Below are 22,167 nucleotides of genomic sequence, written 5' to 3' on the forward strand. Positions count from 1 at the left end.
CCCCGCCCCCGCCGCCCCGGGGCCCGCCCCCCCCCCCCCCCCGTCCTCAGGGAGTCCCCTCTGGTACCCTGGAGTGACCTCGTACCACAGGGTTTCAGTCTTAAACTGAGTCTGTCCCCCATCCTCAGGGGGTCCCCTCTGGTACCCTGGAGTGGCCTCATACCACACGGTGTCAGTCCTAGCCTGCCCCCTGTCCTCAGGGGACCCCTCTGGTACCCTGGAGTGCACAGCAATTCTCTCTGGGGTCTGAGGCAGTCTCTATCCCCTCCACAGTGAGTCACAACTCTCACATAGCCCATGAGACCATCCCCTGCCCTGCCCCAAGCAGGAGGATGAAATTCTGACCTTGTAGGGCTGCCTCCCTCCTCCCCCACCCCCAGGGCAGTATCATTCCCAGCTCTCCAGACTGGAGGAGGCCCTGCCTCTCCAGGGGCTGTCGGGCCCTCCTTAGCCTCCTAAGGAGCTTATGAAGGAATCCAAGACGCCCAAGGCTGCAGGATTGTTGTCTAACCAGGGACTGGCCTTTTGGGTCAGCTTAACAAGCATCCATTTGAGGACCTTATGCGTGTTGCCACTGAGCTCACAGTCTGGTGTGAGGATGCAACACCCACCCCACAAAGGCAAATGTCACACACGAGGCCATTGGAGAAGGACTGGAGGCTGGGGGGAGGTGGGGTGGCCCCTCTCATTTTTGATCCTGACTAGGGGCAGGGGCAAGGGAGTGAGGGGGGCTTCCTGGAGGAGGTGGCATTTGGGCTAGGTGTTAAGGGGCAGGGAAGAGCTGAGCAGGTGGGCAGGATGCTCTAGGTAATGGAATGGAAGGACTACATACTGAGGTGGGAAAGCCCTGCTCCCAATAAGTCACTGGGTTGGGCTGAAACACTGAGGACCCAAAGAGGGGCCTTACAAAATAAAGCTCGAGGGGGATGGGGGAGGAGCCAGACTGGGGAGGGCCTTGAATGACACCTCCAGTTTTTCTACTTTATTCAATAGATAATGGTAGGGGTGAGGGAAAGGCAGAGGAATCCTGAAATCAGAACTGCCTGCGAGCGAAATCTGGCAGAAGTGGGCAGGCCAAGGTGGGGTGGAGACAGGGAAGGCCTGGCTTCTACCAGGCCAGCGGGTGGAAGGGGCCTGAGTTAGCCCAGGAGCAGCGGGAACAGGAGCGGAGGGTTCCTGATGGAGGAGACTGCAGGGGGCAATCCACAGAACTAGAGACAGAAAACACTGATCTTTAGGACTCGGGCCCTGGAATGGGTGGGAGCTGCCATGAACAAGCAGCCGGGAATGACCCAAAGCTGGGATGGAGGGACCTGCCTCATCTGGAAGCAGGATGCAGACTCCCCTCCATGGTGAGACCTGTGGAGCCCCAGGAAGCCATGCCCCTGCCCCCCCAATCTGCCAGGCAAGACTGGTAGACTGGCTGTGGTAGGCATGACCTCAGAGCTCAGAAGACCACAGGACTAGAGCTGAAGGGACTCCAGAGGCCAGGCCTTCATTTTACAGATGAGGAAACTGAGTCCCACAAAGGTGAGGTGAGTGGTTGAACCTCACACAGCTAGAACATGGCAGTATTTGAACCCAGGTCCTCTGACCCCACGTTGTTTGCTTTCCACTTGCCCCATGGCATTGGGTCCAACCTCCAGCCCCACTTTGGTGAGCCCTCAGGGCCACCTCTGCCCAGTGGTTCTTAACGGTAGCTTGGACTGTGAGCGCACCTCAGAAACGAGATGGAGGGGGGAGGGGGACAGAGACCAGGTATCCCTCCTGGGGCCAGACCTTGAGCATCCCCATTCCCAGGCCTCTGCCCATTTGGGAGAGCTTACTTACTGCTCTGGGAATCCCACTTCCTCCTTCTTGATCTTCTGGTGGAGGGCCAGGATGGAGTCATCAATGAAAGGGCACTGGAAAGCAGAGATGGGCTTTAGGAGGGGCCATCTGGAGACAGGATGCGAGATGAGGGTGGGGGAGGCTGCCAGCATCCACAGCCTGAGTGTGACCAGGGTAGGGGACAGCTGAGGCTGAAGAGGGGACATCTACAGAATGACAGCTACCTGGAGAAGGCACTGAGGGCGAGGCAGGAGCCAAAGAGCTGCTGGGGGTCTCCAGCCTGCAGGATCAGGGGAGAAGCCAGGCAGCTGGGACAAAGGGCAGGTTTGAGAGGGAGGGCATGGGGTCAGTGTGGAGATGACTAGGTCAGAAAAGTGGGGATGAAGGGCTCTCTGGAGCAGTGAAAAGGAGGGAGAGAGAGAAGGAAGGAAGGAAGGAGGGAAGGGAGGGGGGAAGGAAGGAAGAAAGGAGGTAGAAAAAAAGAGGGAGAGAGAGAAGGAAGGAAGGAGGGAGGGAAGGAAGGAAAGGTGGGAGGGAGGAGGAAAGTGAGGGAGGGAGGAGAGAGGGAGGGAAGGAAGAAGGAGGAAGGAAGGGGCAGTCTCTGTCTGCCCTGGCTTGGTCACTCTCTATTACACAGGGCAAGCCCCCAGGGGGCCCAGCTGGGAAGGTGGCACAGCTGTCCTTGGCCCTACCCCTTCTCCCTTTGCCTGGACCCCACCCCATATGCACAAACTGTGATTTATACTGGGAGGAGGTCTTAGAGGGATTGAATGAACTTATCTTTCAAGAGAGGGGGCAGGGCTTAGCTCCGAGAGAGGGCGAGCCAATGGCTTCATGCCAGGCACGAGGCATAGATCTGTGTGGGCACGTTCTATCCTTACATGTGGCTGCCCTGGCTGGGTGACCACCTATGAAGTGGGGGGAAGGGAGGCGCAATGGGCCTCCTGCATTGGAGATGAGATGCGTGCACGCACTCACCTTCCCGTAGACAAAGCAGTACAAAGTGATGCCCGTAGCCCAGACGTCCAGGGCCTGAAAGAGAGCAGAGAGTCAGGGTGACGACCTGGGCCAGAAGCAGGCAGGTGGAGGAGGGGAGAGATTCAGACGGCGGCTGCCGGGGGAGAAAAGGGAGGATGTGGAAGGGGAGGAAGAGAAGAGAGGGGGCCTGGCCGGAGCTCTGGAGGGCAGTCAGTCACTGGGCATTTATTAGGCACCCACTGTGTGCACGTTAGGCACTGTGCTAAGCGCTGAGGTCATAGAGAGGCCTGGACAACGGCGAGAAAGGCAGAAGAGGAACCCCTGGAGGGGGAGGAGGCGAACCTCGGAGGCTGGGGAAGGGCAGTGCCCATGGGCATTGGGTGTGTGCCAGGGTCCCCAGTGTTTGCCTTCGAGTCACCCACCAGCCTGGCAGAATGGCGAGGGCCGTGGGTCCCCCTTCTCCTCTGCCCTTGCATGTGGGCATGGTGGCAAGTTGCTTCATCTTTCTGTCCCTCAGTTTCCATGACCATACCCCCTGCTCAGCCTCTCTTCCAGGGCTACCAGTAGACATTCCTACTGGGCTGCAGGCCCCCAGGGATGGAGCAGGCTTGGCTCACCTCTGTGCCGCCCACCCCCTCCCCAATCCCCACACACGGGATTCTCGGGGGAGGGGAGCTGGGGAGGAAGGAGGTAGGCAAAAGCCTGTCTTCTCCAGGCAGCGCTGCCAAGAGGTGGGTGGGGTCGGGGAGGAGGGGGAAGTTGTAGGCGTGGAGACAAATGGTCTTTGGCATCCCCTCTCAGGCCTCAACCCAAGGTCCATCCCAGGCTATTGCCCCGAAGGCCTTCCAGCCCCGGCTCTTTAAATTCTAATTTGGCTGGGGCCCCCTGTATTCATGGCCTGGGCTCAGGCACCCACCTTTCCTCTGAAGCTCTGGCCCGAATCAGAGATGGTCTCTGGGGCCATGAAGGCCGGGGTTCCCGCAGTGCTGGACAGCTGGGCGTCGTTCCCTTCAAACTGATTGCTGACCCCAAAGTCCGCGATCTTCACGTGGTCATCGTCCCCCAAGAGTAGGTTTGATGGCTTGATGTCTCGATGAATGATCTTCTGGTAATGCACTGCAGGGAGAGGAGAGAGAAGAGTCAGGGCTTGCAGGGACAGATGGCCTGGGCAGCTGGTCAGGGGCATCTGCTCCTGGGCTGACTATCCCAGGGCCTCCGATGGAGCCAGAGTGTGCCTGAGGCGTGATGAGGGGAGAGCGTGGAAACTGCCTTCTGGGATGAGGAAAGCCTCTCCACACAGGGACCTCTCCATTGTGGGGAGAGCTGAAGGAGCTGAAGGCCTGTGTGAAAATGAGCCAAGCCTCTCTCTGTGCCCTAGCACTGACGAACGCTGCCCCTCAGGCTCGGCCCAGCTGCACCCATCTAGGGCGCCAGTCCAGAGCACCATCAGGATGACCTGCGCTCCTAGGCTGCTGATCCCTAGTGGCTGGCAGCTGTCCACAAACTCCCTGACTTCCTGGGCCCACAATTGGGGAGAAGCCCCCACCTTTGGCTCTCTGCCTTCTCCAGGGTTCTGGGACCTCGGACCCAATCCTCTCTCGGACTTATGCTCCGAAGGCCAAGATCCCCAATCCCAGAGACCACCGAAGCCATCTAGCCCACCTGTCTCCTCCCCCTGGGGGAGCCTGCTTCCCCACCCAGGAACTGCTCCCCTGCCAGGACAGCTAAATGGGCTCCTGCTCCCGGTCAGTCCAGAGCCGGAGAGGCCCTCAAAGGTCACCAGGGCCAAGCCCCTCACTTCACTGATGAGTCAAAAATCCAAGGCCCCAGGGGTGCCCAAGGTCACCCAAGCGCAACATTTGAATGCAGAGTCCCTAGCGCCAGGGATCTTTTCATTGTGAGCTTTTCTGTCTGGGGCCAAGCACAGCTAAGCTGAGCCCTCCTTCTGATGGGTGAACACAGCTTTCATGTTCCTTGAGGCCTCTCTTTTCTGAGTCCCCTGTGGCATGGCCTGCAGGCCCCTCACCCTTCTCCAGACCCTTTCCAGACCCTCTCCAGATTGGCAGTGGCCTTCCTGCCCTGTGAAGGCCCCCAGATGGGTCTGAGCAGGGACTCCCCCCACCACTTTTCCCACATGGACCTCTGGGTCGCCCATGACACCATGAGCTCACTCTTCTTTGCTCTGTGCCCAGGGGAAGCCAGGACAAGTGGGCTTTAGGCTGCTGGGCTAGGGCTGCACATAAAGGGAGACCTTCAAGGTCACAGCCAATGGCCAGGTCACATGACCAAAGGGCTAGGTCCTAGACCCTTTCTCCAACCCTCACGACCTCTCAAACCTCCCCCAAAACTGGAATTATGCACAAGAGGTAGAACGATGTCAGCTGCTCCCACAGACAAGATAAAACCTGATGCACAGAAACAAGATCGGCCATCTTTACGCCCTCACAGGCTCACTCAGCACCCTCTCCTCCACTGCCCACCATCGCAGGCTGCCCCGACCCATGGGCTTGCACCCCATCCCGAGCACCAAGGAAACAAAAAGCAGCAGAAGCTGGAACAGGCCACAACAGAGCTCAGCCAGAGAACTCAGGAGCAGATCCATGTGGGAGCGTCCGGTGCTCCGCTTGGCCCAGGGGAAGAGTCCGGCATCCCACTGAGGACGGCTCTGTCCCCCCAGAAGCCCTCTGGGGATGGTGAACTGGGGATTGCCCCACTCGAGAAGGCATTGTCATGCTCTAAGATCCAGCCTCTAGGGAAACTGCCATCAAAAGGGAAGGAGTCACAGAGTGAGCAATAGGGGAATAGAAGGCCAGACTGAAGTTACCAGAGATTTCGGGAGGAAGAAGGCTCATTTAAAGGCCTTGAGCATAGACCAAAAGGGAGGATATTAATACCACAAAGGAATATGGCCTCCGGATCAGGAAAAAGAATGTGGATGTTGATGATAAATACTGCGAGTCAAAGGAAAATGAATCAACATCTAATGAGATTCCCAAGAGACTGTGGAACCATAGCAGGATAAACCTGAAAGGTTTAAAAGAGAAATAAGAATTGTGAACTGTGCTTAGGGGAAAAGATGAGCAGAAGAGAAAAACTGCAAGTCTCACCAAAGAAGTGAAGGATTGGAGAGAGAGCTGATTGGGAACGCACATTCAGAAGTGGAGAAGCATCCAGGAGAAGAGGAAAAATCCAGCCGGGTCAGAAGAGACCATGATCTCCATATGATCAAAGCGCGCTCATCTGTAAGCCCGGCTGCCCTGAGACAAGCTAAGGGTCGCTGGTCTCCCAGAACACAAGTGAAAAGCAAAACAAAGCCTAAACATCACATGCAAGTAAACTGTTGAGCTTTTCTAAACACAGAAAGCAAAGTGCAGATCCAAAGAACCCCCAGGTGACCTGGAGGGTCAACGTTACCATGCGCAGACTAGGGAACTCTTTGCGGGGCTTCAACTTCCCTGTGCCACACCGAGGTGGACACGTTGCTCGGTCACACAGCTAGTAAGTGTCTGAGGCTGGATTTGAACTCAGGTCTTCCTGACTTCAGGCCCAGCGCTGTTTCCACAGGGCCATCTAATCGCCTCTCTAGTGGGAAGGGGCGCTAGGTGGCCCCATTGTGCAGAGTGCTGGATGTCAGGAAGACTTGAGTTCAAATCCAGCCTCAGATGCTTACTAGCTGCGTGACCCTGGGCAAGTCACTTCACCCGATTTGCCTCAGTTTCCTCATCTGCGAAGTGAGTTGGAGAAGGATGTGGCAGACCAGTATCTCTGCCAAGAAAACCCAAACGGGGTCACGACTGAAAAGCTACTCAACAACAATAGCAAAAACAGTGGAAAGAACAGGGAGTCAGAGGCCCTGGGTTCAAGTCATGGCTGTGGTCACGGACCAGTCATTTCTAAAGTCTCAGTTTTCTCATCTGTAAAGCGGGGATCACCTCAGAGGGTTGTTGTGACCCAGCCTTCCCCTGACTGGCTTCCCCTTCCTCCCTTTTCCCCCTGCAGGGCAGGGTGGGGAGCAGAGCCCCTTCTAGCCCCCAGCGCTGACCCTCCCCAGCTGGAGCCCAGGGCTCGGCAAACAGGAGAGCCTTCCCCACGGCCAAAGCCCCTGCTTTGTACCGGCCCCAGGAATTCAAAGGCCACCGTGAAAACAGGCCCTGCCTTCAGGGAGCTTCTACTCTGGGGGAGGAGGAGCCAGGAGGGAAGGAACCTGCATAGTCAGGCTGGCCAGTCCACCCATTTTACAGATGAGGACCCGAGGGCCGAGGGAAGTGGCTAGCTCGAGGCCATACAGGGAAGAGCCCAAGCTAGCATCTGGAGCCAGATCCTTGGACGGCAGACGGGCTCCGTGGCAGCATCCTAGCTGTGCCCGTCCCAAAGCTGTGGAATATTGAAAGGGGAAGAGAGATCAGGGATGGCTGGGCCCGGGGCAGTGGCCGCTGAGCAGGAGGGACCTTCAAGGAAGCAAAAGAGGAATTCAGAGGCGCAGAGACAAAGCATCCTAGGCACGGGAGACAGCTTGTGTTAATTAATGTAAGGAGGTGGGACATGGCAGGTCAGGGTCCTTTCTTCTCCATTCTCTATGGCACCTCACTGGTTCTCAATACAGACTGGCTTATTTCACTTCGGGTGAAGCAGAATGAACGTGCTGCCATGAGAGGTAATGAGCTCCCCATTGCTGAAGGTCTCTTTGAATGGCCAACAGCAGGGAGGCTGGAGGGGTCCTTTGTTCAAGGCCTGGGGCACTGACATTGCCCTGAGGCTGCTCTGACCTCCGGGACTGGCCTTCCTCATTCTTCCAGTTCTGGGGGCAGTATTCAGGTTGCCATCCTCGCCCCCGGGTAGCCACACCAGCCCCAGCAGCTCCCTGCTTTTCACTCCCTGGTCCTCAAGGACTTTGGATCCTGGTGCCATCTCCCGCCCCCCTCCTCCAGGAAGCCTCCCTGTCGGTCTGCTGGCGGCTCCTTCCTCAGGGCTAAGTGGGCGCAGAGCACTTATTCCTGGAGGTCACTTGGGGACTGTGTGCCCTGGGCTGGGCAGCTGGCTGTCCTCTCCCCCAACTTGCTATTGTTCTGCTGCTCCTGGCTGGGAGCCCACGTGTTGCCAAAGCCACACGCAGACTGCCTGGGCTTCAAGCCATCTCCACCTCTTGTGCCTCCTCCAGCTTGGGCTGCCGGGCTCTCAGACCCCCACGCACGTCTGCTTTCCCGGCTCTGAGCTTGTATGGAATCAGGGCCCAGGAGTGGGTGGGCTCTGGAAATACCTCTGCTCCCTGGAGAATCAGCAGCCCGAGGGGCGAGGCTTGGAACTGTCGTGGGGGGAGAGCGGGCTAATGGCGATGAAGCCCTCACAGTCCCCCATCCTTATCTGGGGCCATGAAGCCCTTGGGGGGTTATCGAGGATAAGCTACTGATGCCCAGGCCAGTGGTGGCACCAAGCTGAACAGGAACACTCGGGGGGGCATGGTGTGTGTGTGTAGGAGGGGGGAAGAGAAAGAGAGAAGGAGAGGGGAGAGAGACAGACAGAGAGATCAGGGCGTGGCAGAGGACAGGCACCGCATGGCCACAGCCCGAGGCCAGGCACACGGCCTTCCCAAGCCAAGCTTCGGCTGGCACTGAGGACAGCCCTGGGCCTGGTACGAGATGCCCTTGTCCTCGGGGCCTCTTCGATGCAAGGCTTCGGGACCATGACACTCATCCAACTGGTTTTCCCACAACTGAATCTAAGCCCCGAAGGCTTCCGTGCTTGGCCCCTAAAAGTCAGTCTGTGCCAGACACATAGGGACAAAGCCCCGCCGCTGACCATTGGGTCTTACCTCCTCAGGCATTATTATCCACAGATTGTCTCAGCTGAGGTCCTCCTCACACCTCCCCAGTTCCTCCAGCTGACCTGCCCTCTGGCCGGAGGGCTGGGGAGAGTCCCCCCCATCTATGGATCCGAGGCTTCCAATCCCCAGCCCTCTCGTCACTCCCCGCCAGCTGCTCCGTTTGGTTTCCTCGGAGAGACCCTCTGGCGGCCCCCACCTTTTCAGCCTCTTTTTGGGCATGGGGGATCCTGCGGAGCAGGGACTGCCTGGTTTGTACCCCCGCGGCTTAGCCCGGGGGCCTGGCTCATCGCTGGTGCTTAATCCTGTTTCCTGGGCATTGACTAAACGTTTCTGGAACCAGGCTGTTTTCTCTTTGGGAATCCCAATTGTGCTCAGCTCAGCCCTGTCAACAGGCTGGCTGGTCCTCACTCCGGATCACCATGCCCGCACTCCCCTGGCTGGTCCACAGACTTCCAGAAGGGGAGGCTTTTTGGAGACAGCCCCCATCACTTGTCTGATCTGATACCTCCAATGGCCTGGGACGCCCCAGTCCAGATTCCTAAACCCTTCCACTCTGGGCTTCCCTGGCACCGGTCTCGCCTGGTACTCTCCCACAGGGCTGACCGCTCCTTCTCAGGCTCCCGTTTTGGACAATCATCCATATCCCACCCACCCCAGCCAGGATCATCCCCCTCTGCTCTGTCCTGGCCCCTTCATCCTTCCTCCCTGCTCTCCCTGCCCTTTTCCCTTTCTTGGTATGCCCAGTGCTTGATACGGTGCCTGGAACATAGTAGATGCTTCATAAATGCTCATTGATTTACAGACACAACGTACATACAGCAGTAAACAAAACAATGTCAAGAGTGCCAATGATGATGGGGGGAGGGGTGTGGTTGTGTGTGTGCGCACGTGTGTGTGTGCGCACGTGTATGTGTGTGAAAAGCCTCAGGCAGAAAGTGTTCCAGGAGCTGGGCTTTGAAGGAAGCCTGGCACTGGCAGAGGTAAAGGGGAGAGGTCTGCATCCCAGATGTGGGAGATCACTTGGGGCAGCTGCTGACGTAGTGAATGTAGAGCTGAGCCTGCAGTTGGGTAGACCTGAGTTCAAATCTGACCGTTGTCACCCTGGGCAAGTCACTTCACCTCTGTCTGCCTCAGTTTCCTAAAATGGAGACAATAACGGCACCTGCCTCCCACGGCTGTTTTGAGGATCAAGTGAGATTGTACCAGTGACGGGCTTAGCGCTGCGCCTGGCACACTGCTTGTGCCTACGGACACTCTTGGGGCAGAGAGAAGGCTCACTGTAGAGTGCAGGCTGCTCTGTGTAGATGGCTACAGGACGGAGGAGGCAGCTGGCTGTACTGCCTTTCACTTTGGCTCCCTTCTCCCTGACTGGCACAATGGATGTCACGCTAGGCTGGAGATCAACAAGCTTCCACCTGCTCCTGACTTCCTGAGGACACCTGGACTAGTCACTTGGCTAATCTGCGCCTCAGTTTCCCCATACCAGTCATTTGTCCAGCCTGCCAGGGAGGTCACAGCTCAGAAAACAAGGGGGATGGCATTCATTAGGGTGGCACAAACTTCAAACAAATGCCATGGGAGGAGGGAGTCAGCTGTCCAGCCAAAGCCCAGCTGCTCCTCAGCAGAGAGGGCAGACGGGCATCACTCTGCTGGGGACAAGCGCCCTCCCCGGCCCCTCCCCCAATGCCCTCCCCAGCTCAGGCTACTCACAGTACTCCAGGCCCAAGACAATGTCCCGCAGGTAGGGCCAAGCTTGCTCCTCAGTGAAGGGGTCGTCACAGGGCACCTCCATGATGGGGCTGCAGGGGACAAGGGACCCTGTGAGCTTAAATGGAGGACAGCAAAGGCCGTCAAATTAGGACCTGCAGCTAAGGTCCTGTTGGCTCAAGTCCCTGTGGCTGCTCTCTCCCATGTCCTTAGAGGAATGTGTAGGGCCCGTGGCAATCTCTCTCTCTCTCTCTGTGTCTCTCTCTGTCTCTCTGTCTCTCTCTTTCTGTCTCTCTCTCTCTTTCTGTCTCTCTGTCTCTCTCTGTCTCTCTCTCTCCTCTGTCCCTCCTCTCTCCCTCTCTCTCTCTCTTTTTCTGTCTCTCTCTTTGTCTCTCTCTCTCCTCTCCTCTTCTCTCTCTCTCCTCCTCCTCCTTCCTCTCTCTCTTCTCCATCTCTCTCCTCTTCTCTCTTCCTCCCCCCTTTCTCTTCCTCCCTCTCTCTCTCTCTCTCCCTCTGTCTCTCTCCCTCTCTCTGTGTCTCTCTGTCTCTGTCTCCTCTTTGTCTGTCTTTCTCTCTGTTTTCTCTCTCTCCTCTCTCTGTCTCTGTCTTTGTCTCTCTCTCTCGGTCTCTCTGTCTCTCTCTCTCTCCCCTTGTCTCTCTGTCTCTCTCTTTCCCTCTCTCCCTCCCTTTCTTCCCCACCCTGTCCTATCTAACACCTTATTTCTTCATTTCCCAGGACATCCTGGCTTACACATTTTTTATTCACACAATGGACCTCAGAGGCCTGCGTGCTGTGAGGCAGACCAGACCCATATCTCACTGAAAGTCCTCTTCATGTATCCCCTCAAGGGCTTCTTCAGCCCCTGCTTGCAGACTTCCAGGAGGTGAGGGGGTCACTACCCCCTGAAGCCTCCCATCCCCCTCTGGAGCATCTCTCCTGGCCAGGGAGCTGTTCCTGCCCTCTGGCCCCAGTTGGCACCATCCCCCCACCCCTGGTTCTGCCCTCTGGGCCCTCTTTCCTTCTAATCTCAAATACATGAAGGTGCTGTTCTGCCTTGCAGTCTTCCTTTTCCTGGCCAAACCGCCTGCCCCCTCTTCCTACAGCTGACCATGGGCAGCAGGGCCTACAAGCCCCTGGCAGCTACACTGGCCTCTACCTCCTTGGTCCTGCCTCAAACATGGCAGCCCCAAGTAATACAGAGTTGGATTTCCTAACAGACTGGACCCTAGACCGTAAGGAAGAGACTGAAAACTAAACAGGCTGAATCATCGGTCGACTTCTGGGGCCCTCTGCTCTGGCTGGCCTGGGTCCCCTGGCTGTGGTCACTGTAACCTCTGCCTCCTCCAGGGGACCTTCCATGATCCCGTGGCTGAGCCCTCCCTGCTCCCCCCATGCTCTGGGAGGGGTGGGGGTGTGACTGTCCTTGCTGACTGGCCTGGAGTTCATGGGTGGTGAGTAGGGGGATTAAGGAGCTAGTTGGCTACTTACCCCTTTTGGAGCAGGTCAAACACTGGAAAGAAAGTAGAAGAGATCGTGACGTCCCAAGCCCAGACATGGGGACAGTCCCACAAGCCCCACGCCCGCCCCACCCCCCCAGGCCCCTCCAGGGCAGAGAAAGCACTGGCTCAGACTCCAGGCTGCCTGATGGCCTGGGCCAGCCACATCGTCTGCTTGAGCCTCTGTGCGCCTGTATAAAGAGGGAGGGGGCTGGACTTTCTGGCCTCTACAATGGGGTTCTGTGAGTCTTAGGTCTCTCTGGCTTCAGTTTCCTCATACGTAAAATGATGTGCTATGCTAAGTCAGAGAGACTCCTGCACTGTCTACAACCATGTGTACAGTTGCACACAGAGGAGTGCCTCACTAATCCAGAATCCATCTGGTAACCTCATCTACCCAGAATGGAATCAGGAAAAGTCCCCAGTGTTTGTGTTGAGGCCTGAGTTCTTCCGGTCTGGAAGAGCCTCAGTCTGGCGGTCTATTAGAATCTCCATTTTACAGGTGAGCAAACTGAGACTTGCTCAGGCTGCCTGAGGCAGGATCCTGCCCAATCCTCCAAGAGCCCAAGCCCAGCCTCCCTGGCTGCCTTTTCCCAGGCCCAGAGCCCCTCCAAAGGAGCCCGGCAGCCAGGGAGGACTGAGAGGGGCCAGGCAGGGCCAAGCCTGCTGTTTGGAGCTAAATGGCTTAGGATCTGACCCCACACAGCAGGGACGACTCAGCTCTTATCTGCCACATCCCTGTGGGGGGCTGGGGCTCTTTTCTCCCACCCCACCCCAGCTTGTCTTACTCAAAAAGTAAATCCGCCATTCCCCTCGCTACTGTCCAGGGCAAGAAACCAAGATGGCACTCACCCATGTAGAGATTGTCCTCAGCGGGGTCATCCAGGACCTGTCCAGAGAGGAAGCGCCATCAGCAGGAGAGATGCCAGTGTCCACTCAACCCAGGGGACCAAGGGGGAGAGGGGATGGAGGGGAGGCTGGCAGCATGGGGGAGGGGGAGAAGGACAGTGTGGGAGAGGGGATGGAGGAGAAATAACAGTATGGGGGAGGGGAGGATGAAAGCCTGGAAAGGGGATGGAGGAAAGGAGGACAGTGGGGAAGGGGATGGAGGGGAGGAAGGCGGTGGGGGGAGGGGGGAGGAGAGATTAACAGCATGGGGAAGGGGGAGAAGGACAGTGTGGGGGAGGGGGAGGAGAGGATAATAACATGGGGGAGGGGAGGATGAAAGCCTGGAAAGGGGATGGAGGAAAAGAGGACAGTATGGAAGAGGGGAAGGAGGGGAGGAAGACAGTGTGGGGGAGGGGATAGAAGAGAGGATGGCATCATGGGGGAAGGGAGGACAGTGTGGGGGAGGGGAGGATGGAAGTGTGGAGGAACTGGGGAAAACGTTGGCCTGGAAGGGTGGAGGGAATTCCCTTCTCTGGAAGTTCCCAGTAACAGGGAAATCATAGGCTGAGGCTCTAGTCCTAGAAGGAACCTGGAGGTCGATAAGGATGGAGAAGATGGAGAACATCCCCCTTCCCCAGGTGGATGAAGGGAACAGGAAAAAGGAACTGGGCAAAGAGTGTAGGAGAAGAGATGGGGGTGAGGGCTAGTGAGGAGCCCCCAGTAACCAATGACCTATGGTCTTTGGTGTCAAGGGTTGGAGGGTCTCCCCAGCTTTGTGGCTGCTTCCTCTAACCACCAGCCATCCCCAAGGCTGCCAGGAGCCCCAGGGCACCCATCCCCCAGCTGTGAGGGGTCTTCTGGGGAGCCATGGGCCAAGACTCCCTCCAACCAAGGCTGCCTTGTCTGCCCTGTCCCCGGTGTGTGAACTCACCTCGATGAGTTTTACGATGTTCACGTGGTCCAACTTCTTTAAGATGGCAATTTCCTGATAGACCCGATCCAGGGGTGCCAGGGGTACAGTCTGACCACCCATAGCAGCTTTAGATCCTCGAGGGGGAGGGCGACCTACCAAGAGAGAAAAGGAACCCAGAATCACATGAGGGTTACAGGTGTTTGCTCAGAAAAGGCAGAGGCAGAGAAACCTGGGGACAGGGTGCCCCCGACCAAAGACTAACCTGACAGCAAAACCTGCTGAAGGCTCCTAGAGCTGCCACAGGCACCCCACCTGACCCCAGCCTCTGCCTGGTGGTCCCCAAGGGGCCACCCAGCCTCTGCCCAAGAAACCCTCCAGTTTGTCCCTGCCCCCCCGCCTCAGCCTCCCTTCTTTGGCCGCTCTAAGCATCGGGAAGCGTAGTTCTTCAATTCTGTTAGGAAGGTTTTCTAGATATCTGGCCCCAGCCAGCCTCCTTGTAGCAAGCACCACACACACACACACACACACACACACACACACTCACACGCGGCCCTTCAGATGCATGAAGACAGTTCCCCAGTTCCCCCTCAGCCTCCTTTTCTCCAGGCAAGGGGCCTCCCAGCTCCCTGCCAGCATGGTGGCTCCCCTCCTTCCTGCATGCCCCCCTCTCTCTTGCTCTTCCCTAAGCCTGGGGGCTTCTAGAGGGAGCTGCCCATTCAGCTCAGGGATCACAAGGGATCCCCTCCTCCATCTTGTTCTTCTGTTCTTTCAATGAGGGTCGCCCACCTGGGCCTGGAACACCCCAGGGCCAGAGGCTGAAACTCATATTTCTTTGTGAATCCCCTCTGCCCAGGGACCATGAGGGTGTACACAGTGATCACGAGTTAGGAAGATGGAGTTATGGGGTGAGCTGATCTGTGCCTTGGGTAGACACCCAGAACAGCGGGGAGGTGGATGGGCCACCACGTGGGGGCATCTAACCCAGATTCTCAGACCTCCCCAGCTTCCCTTCCATCCCCAGGATGGACAGGGTGGGAGAGTGCTGACAGTGTCACTGGTCAAACCCTAGACAACCCCTTTCTTGGAGACCTTCCAAGGGGTGACAAAGGGGATGGCAGAGGAACCCCTGAGCTTCCCTTCCCCAGGACAGACATCGGCCAGGGAGTTGCAAGGGCGGAGGGATCCAGGAGTCTGGGGTGGGCCCCAGGGGCCCTGGGAGCTGCAGTGGGGCTCCCTCCCTCACAGAATTGAAGATGGGGCATGTGCTGGGTCTGGAAGAATGGGGAGAGAGCGCTCCTCAGCTGACTTCCTAGCAGGGGTAGGTGAAGGGTGGAGGCAAAGGCCCCTGTCCTCAGACAAGATCCTGGGCTGGGGCCAGGTCCCCAGGTCCCAACCCCGAACCTCTCTCCTCCCCCACCCCACCTCCCTGCTCCCCCAGAGACACAAGCAAAGGTCCCAGTTCCTTGGGTGGGGCCTGGTTATTGTTGGGGAGGGAAAGAAAGCAGGAACTGTCTTTGTGCAACTGTGCTGAGGACAAGGAGGGAAGGTGAGGCAGAAGGCAGCCCAAAAGGCTGGGTGGGGGGCTGGAGGAGGGCTGAGGCCAGCTGGAGAGGGCCAGTAGGGGGCAGACCAGACGAGTTTGGCTTTGACTCGGTGGACAATGCACCATCCCAGGAGGCTTTGAAGTCATGGCATGAACGCAATGTTTGAAGGCCTCCCGGGATCCAGGGGCCTCCTCCTCTCTCTTACAATTTACAACAGGCTGTGGGAGACTGGACTGGGATGTCCCCCCTCCAGGGCTGGGGCATCAGAGATCTTGGGGGAGTCTCTAATCACCCTTTATTGTGGGCTTGGAGGCATCACCCTGAGAGGTGAGAGGATGGGGAGGGCCAGGAGAGGGTGAAGGGCTGGGTGGCCCTTTCGGAGAGGATCCCGTAACTGCTGGCTCAGTTCTGAGCAGGGGCCAGGCAGCGTGGAAACCATCAGCTGACCGTCTATCCTTCCCCCCTGACCTCGGCTCACCCACCTGCCCAGACATCTGCTCTGGCACAGCCCAAAGGGGAAGGCCAGGAGAAGCCAGCTCTCACTGCTCATCTCAGACTTCAGGGATAGCTGGGTTTCCCTGGACTGGGGGGTGGTCCAAAGCATCTCTCAGGAAGGATCCTAGACTATAGCCAGAAGGCTTTGCCCTCCCCCTTCCCAAGGCCCAGCAGCCTGGGGCAGAGGCCTGGGAAGCCTGGCGGTATCAGCCTCCACCCTCTTCCCCATGGGGACAGAGAGAGCCCCTGTTATCACCCCTGTTTCAGAGAAGGGGAAACAGGTTCAGAGGAGTTGAATGATCTGCTCAGAGTCACACACCTAGTGTGGAACAGACTTGAATTCAAGCCTTTAGACTGAGTCCAGAGCTCTTTTGATTACACCATGATGCTTTTCTAGGGGGTTTAAAACCCCAAATCAGCCTTGTGCCTTCAGCCTGGGTCCTATCCTAGGGACTCCCTAGAGAAGCCACCCAGAATGCTGGAGGCTTGGTGCTGGGGGAAGGGCCTCACTGGCCTGTTGGTGCTGGGGGGGCCTCACTGTGGCCTCTTGGTGCTGGGGGGAGGGCCTCACTGGCCTGTTGGTGCTGGGGGGGGCCCTCACTGGCCTGTTGGTGCTGGGGGGAGGGCGTCACTGTGGCCTGTTGGTGCTGGGGGCCTCACTGGCCTGTTGGTGCTGGGGGGCCTCACTGTGGCCTGTGCCTCTTTCCTGGCTATGCCCCTCCCAGGGATCCCCTCCTGGGCCTCTTTTTCCCATCCCACACTGGGGAGCTGCTGCTGCCTCTGCAGCACCCATGGGCATCCTCTCCAGGGCCCTGGTGTCCTGGGATCTAACTGGACAGCATCCCTGAGACACAGCTTTGGGGGGAAGGCCAGTAAAATTTCTGGGATCGTTGAAAGCAAAGAGAGCAGCTGTGGCCGTTCTACCCTGTGAAAGCCTCAAGGTCTGCCTCCTCCTGGCAGCCTTCCCAGACTGCCCCCAGTATCCTCCTAAAACTCTAGGATCTGTGTTTAGATTTGGTTGGGCAACTCATTGGCCAGCTCCTTCTGTTTGAGGCCCAGGGAGAAGTGACTTTCTCAAGGTCACAAAGTCAGGAAGCACCAGAGTCAGGGTTTGAATGCAGGTCCTAATGCACCACTGGCTCTTCTCCACCCCTAGGGGTACTCCTGCCATTCTCAATCACTGGACACTCTCAGGCCTCCCTGTGTTGTCAGTCTCAGAAAGGACCCAGGAGCCGAACCTGGAATGACCGAGGACCCCTTATCTACAACATTCTACATCATCCGGCCTCTGCTGAGCAACCCCCAGGGACAAGGAGCTCATTACCTCCTGTGACAGCCCATTCCCCTTTCCCCAGGAAACTGGATCCCAGGAGGGAATCCTCTAGTCATTGAACACTTGCTGTATCCCAGGCCTGGGCTAGGCCTTGTGGGAGACACAAGAGAAGAAAGCAATAACAGAGTCCCTGCCCACAAGCTGCCCATTGTCCAGTGAGGATATTGCACAGACCTGCGCCCCCCCAGAAAACCCCATGATACAGAGAGGATGGCAGACCTGAGACCCGGCCCAGGTGGCCCAGATTCTATCAGCAAATGTTTCCTGAGGGCCTGCAGGGAGCAGAGCTCGGGCCAGAGAGGAGTGGGGACAAGAGGGCCCCTGTGAGCTGATGCTGGGCACCAGGTCAGCTTTGCTCAGCTCCCCAATCCTCCAGGGCCAGGACTGCTGCTGACACGGGGCCCCCGAAGGATTCCCAGAGGCAGGACCCGCCTGAGAAGGTTGACCGAGCTGCAGATCTGGGGCGCCCCCACAGGGGCTACCTACGTGGGAATCCATATTGCTTTAGTAGCTTCTTTTTGGACAGGACTTTCATGGCCTGGGGATGAGAGAAACAGGGGGTTAGTGCCACGTCCTACCCAGGAACAAAAGCTGTTGCTTGGCATGCCCCACTTGTGGTCCAGCATCTCCCCAATTCCCCCCACACCCAGGGAGGGCTGCCCTGGACAGTCACAAGTGCGTCAGAACTTGAGTTTGAGTCAATGAAATGAGCCTTTGTTAAGCTCCTACTGTGTGCTAGGCACTGGGGATAAAACACCCAAACTGAAGCTGCCTCTGGCCTGCCCTGAGGGAGCTTCCATGGTACTGGGCCGAGAGGCTGAACCATGACCATCAGAAAGGTCCTTGGGCCTCCTTGCTGGAGGCTGACTAGAGGCAGCACTGAGTCAGGGTTCAGCAGTCCCCCAGGTCAAGGCCACTCCTAAATGTTTTCTCAGAAAAGCACATTTTTACCTGGTCCCAACACCACTTCATATGGCTACTATGAGGCCTGGAACATGATCGCCTCCGAAGAACTGAGGGGGCCATAGCCAGGGGGCAGTGCTGGGGGGCAGGGAGGGGGTGTGCGTGCAGGGTGGGGGCCAGCCATAAGCTACTGGAGCACAGGATGTCAGCAGGGATATTGTGATTGAAAAGGAAAGTGAGCTGGTCACCTAAGCAGGGAGAGGACTGACAGACAACACCTGGGGATGTTGGGCAGATGTGAGGGGTGGCTCCCAGCAGTGTGTGGGCCCCATGGGGTGCACTTCTAGGAGGGCAGGGATGGACAGCAATGTGCATCCATGGAGGGACACCCCCAGGTCTGCTGGAGTATTTGAGGAAGGCACCATGTAGCCCATCTTTAGAACTAACCCATCACCGCCCATTGTTGGGAGGCTGCATTCATGCCAGTGCACCAGAGAGGAAGCTGCCGTCTGAGCATGGAACAGGGCTGTGGCTGCAGATGAAGGGGCTGCGGGGCTCATGGTTGTGATGGGGGGCAGGGGGGTCCTCTGCCACGGAGCTGAGCTGGTCTAGACATTCAGAACTACAGAACCTTCAGCAGCAGGGCGGCCGGCTCTGATCTCAGTACCTTGGAGAGCAGCCTGGGGCAGAGCCACATGACTGTGGGTCCAGAGGAAAGCCTCTCCCCAGCCGAGCTGCCTCAGGCTAAGCAGGGAACACTCCATCCCAAAGCTGGGCCCCAGAGCCCGAGCTGGCAGGGCCCTGTGAGACACATCATCCGAACCCCAAGGGTCTAAGAGCCCTCATGGAAAACGTGGCCCAAGGGTGCGTCCAGCCGTAAGCAACCAGCCCAAGCTGCCACCACTGCCCCGGGGCACCTGCTAGCCATCATCCCAACATGCCCAGTTCCTTCAACTGAGATCTCAAGGCCCTTCTCTCTCCTAATCACCCTCATCTGGACACTCCCCGGATCATCAATGCCCTCCCTAAAACGTGACGGCCGGAACTGAGACCAGACGTCAGACGTGACCTGATGGGCAGTGGGCAGAGGGACCATCCCCTCCTCATTCCTGAAAACGCTCTCTCCATCCCTCCTTCTGTCTCTGTTTCTCTCCCCCTCTCTGTCTCTCTCTTCCTCCTGTCTCTGTCTCTCCCTCCCCCTCACTCATCGCAGCCAAAGGTCTCATGAGTGTGTGTGTTGGCATGCTCCCTTCTTGATCTCGTGGTCCACAAGAACTCTCCCTGTTTGAACTGCTGTCTGGTCACGCCTCTCTCTCTCTGCCAGCCCGTGCACTTGATATTGGCCATGAACACAAGTGGACCACAAAAGTGGCCTCTTTTCCAGGAGATCTCAGCATTCATCCCAAAGTGAGGGTGCTCACTCTTCTTATCACCCTCGGTTGACTCATAGCCCACAGGGCTGGTCTTGACCATGGATAGGTAAGGGAACTCACACAGGATGATTTCAGGGGTCCCTGTCCCCCAGACTCTCCAAATTCTGATAACCAGAGCAGAATGCTCCCCTCTTCCTCAGGGAGAGATCAGGTTTAAAGTGCCGCTTCCTACTCCCTGACCTCCCCTGAATGTGCTCATTTCTCACTGGGCTTCATGCCAGGTCTGTAGAATGGCACTACAGTGACCAACATGGGTCACCCTTGGTACAGATGGCCCAACCACTTGCCAAAAAACTGGGATTACCCACTGGATCAGCCTGCTGAGGATAGATGTGAAATCTCCTTTCTTGTCAGGAAGAAGCCAGGGCACCCAGATTGGGGACAGACACACAGCATGTGACTGGAGGCACCCGCCAAATCCACACCTGTCATTCTTTCACCAGGCCTTCTCTTGGGGACAAAGAATAAGGAGGAGGAGATGCATTCCAAGCCCCCCCATCACCTGTAGCCTTTAAATCCTACCCCCCATTTGTGCCCAGTCCTGAAAGGTTGCTTTGCCCCTTAGCTCACCTTCCTGCTCCCAGACGGCATTGGCCACTGCCCAGCTCAGGAGCCAAGAGGGGTGCCCATCACCCCCCAACACCCCCCAACACCTGCTCTTGGCTTGGAAGAGTTCCTAGCACAGTGCCTGGCACATGGGAGGCATTTTCTTTTCTAAATGATTATTCATTGTTTGAGCAAACCTTCCCTCCACAGGCCGGGCAAATTCTCTTTGCCAATCTTCACTGTGCCTGCCATCCTAGACTGGCAGTGATAGAGCCACCTGGTCCTGAGCATGGCAGCCCTGTTCCCCCAGATGTTTCCCTAGCCCAGGCCTCCTGGAGTCTTGTTTAGAGACAGCATATTTGCACAGCTCTTCCCTGAGAGGTCTGGGAGGGCATCACCTGGGCCGGGGCATGAGCGTGGTTTTCCCTTCCTGACCATCATAAATAATCTGGCAGGAAGTGTGTCCCAGGGCCCTCAGAGAGTGCCAGCCCAGGCTGTGCTAGTGGGGAATCCTCACATTGACAATCCCAAAAGGCGGTAGGGAAGAAGGCCGCTTGTCAGCTCTCATTGCCCCCTGGCGTGGAAGGGGCTGCCTCCAGAGGCCGAGGCCTCCAGGCAGAGGGGGATTCCTGCCAACGATGGTTGGACCAGATCCCTCCCACTCTGAGATCTCAGTCTCCAGGGGGGGTCTTCTGATGAGGGAGAACAAACAGCTCACACTTGGCCTCTGCTCTTGACATCTGGCCCACTGAATGCAAACACCTTGAGGTCAGCGACTGTTTCACTTGTATCAGCACCCAGAGCAGCACTCGGCACACAGTGGGTGCTTATCAATGCTTGTGGAATTGAATCAACTGCTTCAGAAAAGGCTGGAGAGAAGGAGCCCGAGGACCAGGGCCCAAGGACTCCGGAGGATGGAAGGCTGGAACACGGAAGCCCCGGCAGCTGACTTTCTGGAGGGCCTTGCCGGGGATCCCATGTCATTCCACAGATTTCTGTTCCCAGCCCAAGTTCCAGTGATACCTGAAGCTGTGGGAACTTGGCTTCCTGGGGTTTATCCATCGGGTCACACACTTAGAGCTGAGATCCCCTCAGAGGGCACTGAGTCCAATCCTCTCTTACAGAGGAAGCAACTTGCCTGGTGTGCCCCAGGCGGTACGCCCTTGAGGCAAGATTTGAACCCCCCTCTCCTGACTCCACCCTGGCAATAATGAAGATCCCCACCCCACCCCCATCCCCGAACACACTTACATAATACTTGTCATCAGACTCGTTGTAAGCCAGCCGCACCACACCGTAGGAGCCCTGCAGACACAGAAGGGACATAAGTCAGCTTCCTTTGTCCATGACCTCCTTGAATGGCTGGCAAGCACGGCTTCTGCATCCCCTTCCTTCCTGGTGCAATGCTGGGGGTCCTGGGCTGCTCAGCCTGCCCCCTCCCCTTTCTGCAGCCCAGCCCAGCCCAGCCCACCCCAGAGAGCAGGATGAAAGCAGAGCAGATCACGCTCAGCCTCAACAGTCTTCCAGCATTCACACGCACCTGTCTCCAGAGCCTCTCCAGCTGAGGCCCAGCCCCAGCGGCTGTGTGCCTGCCCCTCCCCATGCCTCCTCTTCCACAGGGAGGCCTCTCTCCCTGAGCCCCCACCCCCACCCCAGGATGGCCCCAGGCCTCCCTCAGCTGAGATCAGCCCACCATTGTTCAGGTGGATTCTGCCTGATTCAGAGGCTCACACGATGTAGGGCTGGAAAGGGCAGCAGAGTCAGGGCTAGACAGATACGCTGGGAACTTTCCAGCCCTAAATGGACCCCAGAGCGATCTAACCCACCCATGCCAACTCTCTCCTTTTACACCCACCGAGCACAGTGGAAAGAGGGCTAAATTGGGAGCCAGAAAGGCAAATGACTGACAGGTATTTATTAGGCACCAAGTAGATGCCAGGCACTAGGCGAGGCACTGTAGATACAGGAGCAAAAATGACAAAGCCTCTGGCAACATTCTATCAGGGAGACTCTGTGTGTGTGTGTGTGTGTGTGTGTGTGTGTGTGAATAAATACAATATAAACACAGTATAATGTACAATATAAACACAATATAAATTACAAAATAAATACAGAATAAATACAAAATAAACCCAAGGTAGTTTGGGGGAATCAGAAAAAGCCTCGTGTAGATGGCAGAGCTTGAACTGAATCTTGGAGGAAATCAGGGATTCTAAGGGATGGAGGCGAGGAAGGAAGGAAGGGAGGGAGGGAGGGAGAAAGGAAAGAAGGGAAGGAGA

The 22,167-nt window shown here is 57.2% G+C and overlaps 1 protein-coding gene across 4 annotated transcripts in view; it reads right to left on the reverse strand.

Annotated features, from left to right (window-relative positions):
* The window catches only part of CAMKK1 (calcium/calmodulin dependent protein kinase kinase 1), a 77,332-nt gene that overhangs the window by 9,298 nt on the left and 45,867 nt on the right, over nt 1–22,167 (reverse strand). For 3 of the 4 annotated variants that reach the window (XM_027848728.1, XM_027848729.1, XM_027848727.1), the window contains exons 4-12: nt 21,140–21,193; nt 17,493–17,544; nt 13,653–13,786; nt 12,686–12,722; nt 11,826–11,847; nt 10,340–10,428; nt 3,725–3,924; nt 2,809–2,862; nt 1,831–1,904 (exon numbers count right to left, since the gene is read on the reverse strand). In XM_027848728.1, the coding sequence (XP_027704529.1) occupies nt 1,831–1,904; nt 2,809–2,862; nt 3,725–3,924; nt 10,340–10,428; nt 11,826–11,847; nt 12,686–12,722; nt 13,653–13,786; nt 17,493–17,544; nt 21,140–21,193 (716 nt within the window). Of the gene's footprint in view, nt 1–980; nt 1,212–1,830; nt 1,905–2,808; nt 2,863–3,724; nt 3,925–10,339; nt 10,429–11,825; nt 11,848–12,685; nt 12,723–13,652; nt 13,787–17,492; nt 17,545–21,139; nt 21,194–22,167 lie in introns of those variants that run through there. The other variant, XM_027848730.1, reaches the window with a different exon arrangement.

Source organism: Vombatus ursinus, unplaced genomic scaffold, assembly GCF_900497805.2.
Source record: "Vombatus ursinus unplaced genomic scaffold, bare-nosed wombat genome assembly UNPS02006874.1, whole genome shotgun sequence".
Taxonomy (NCBI): Eukaryota; Metazoa; Chordata; class Mammalia; order Diprotodontia; family Vombatidae; genus Vombatus; species Vombatus ursinus.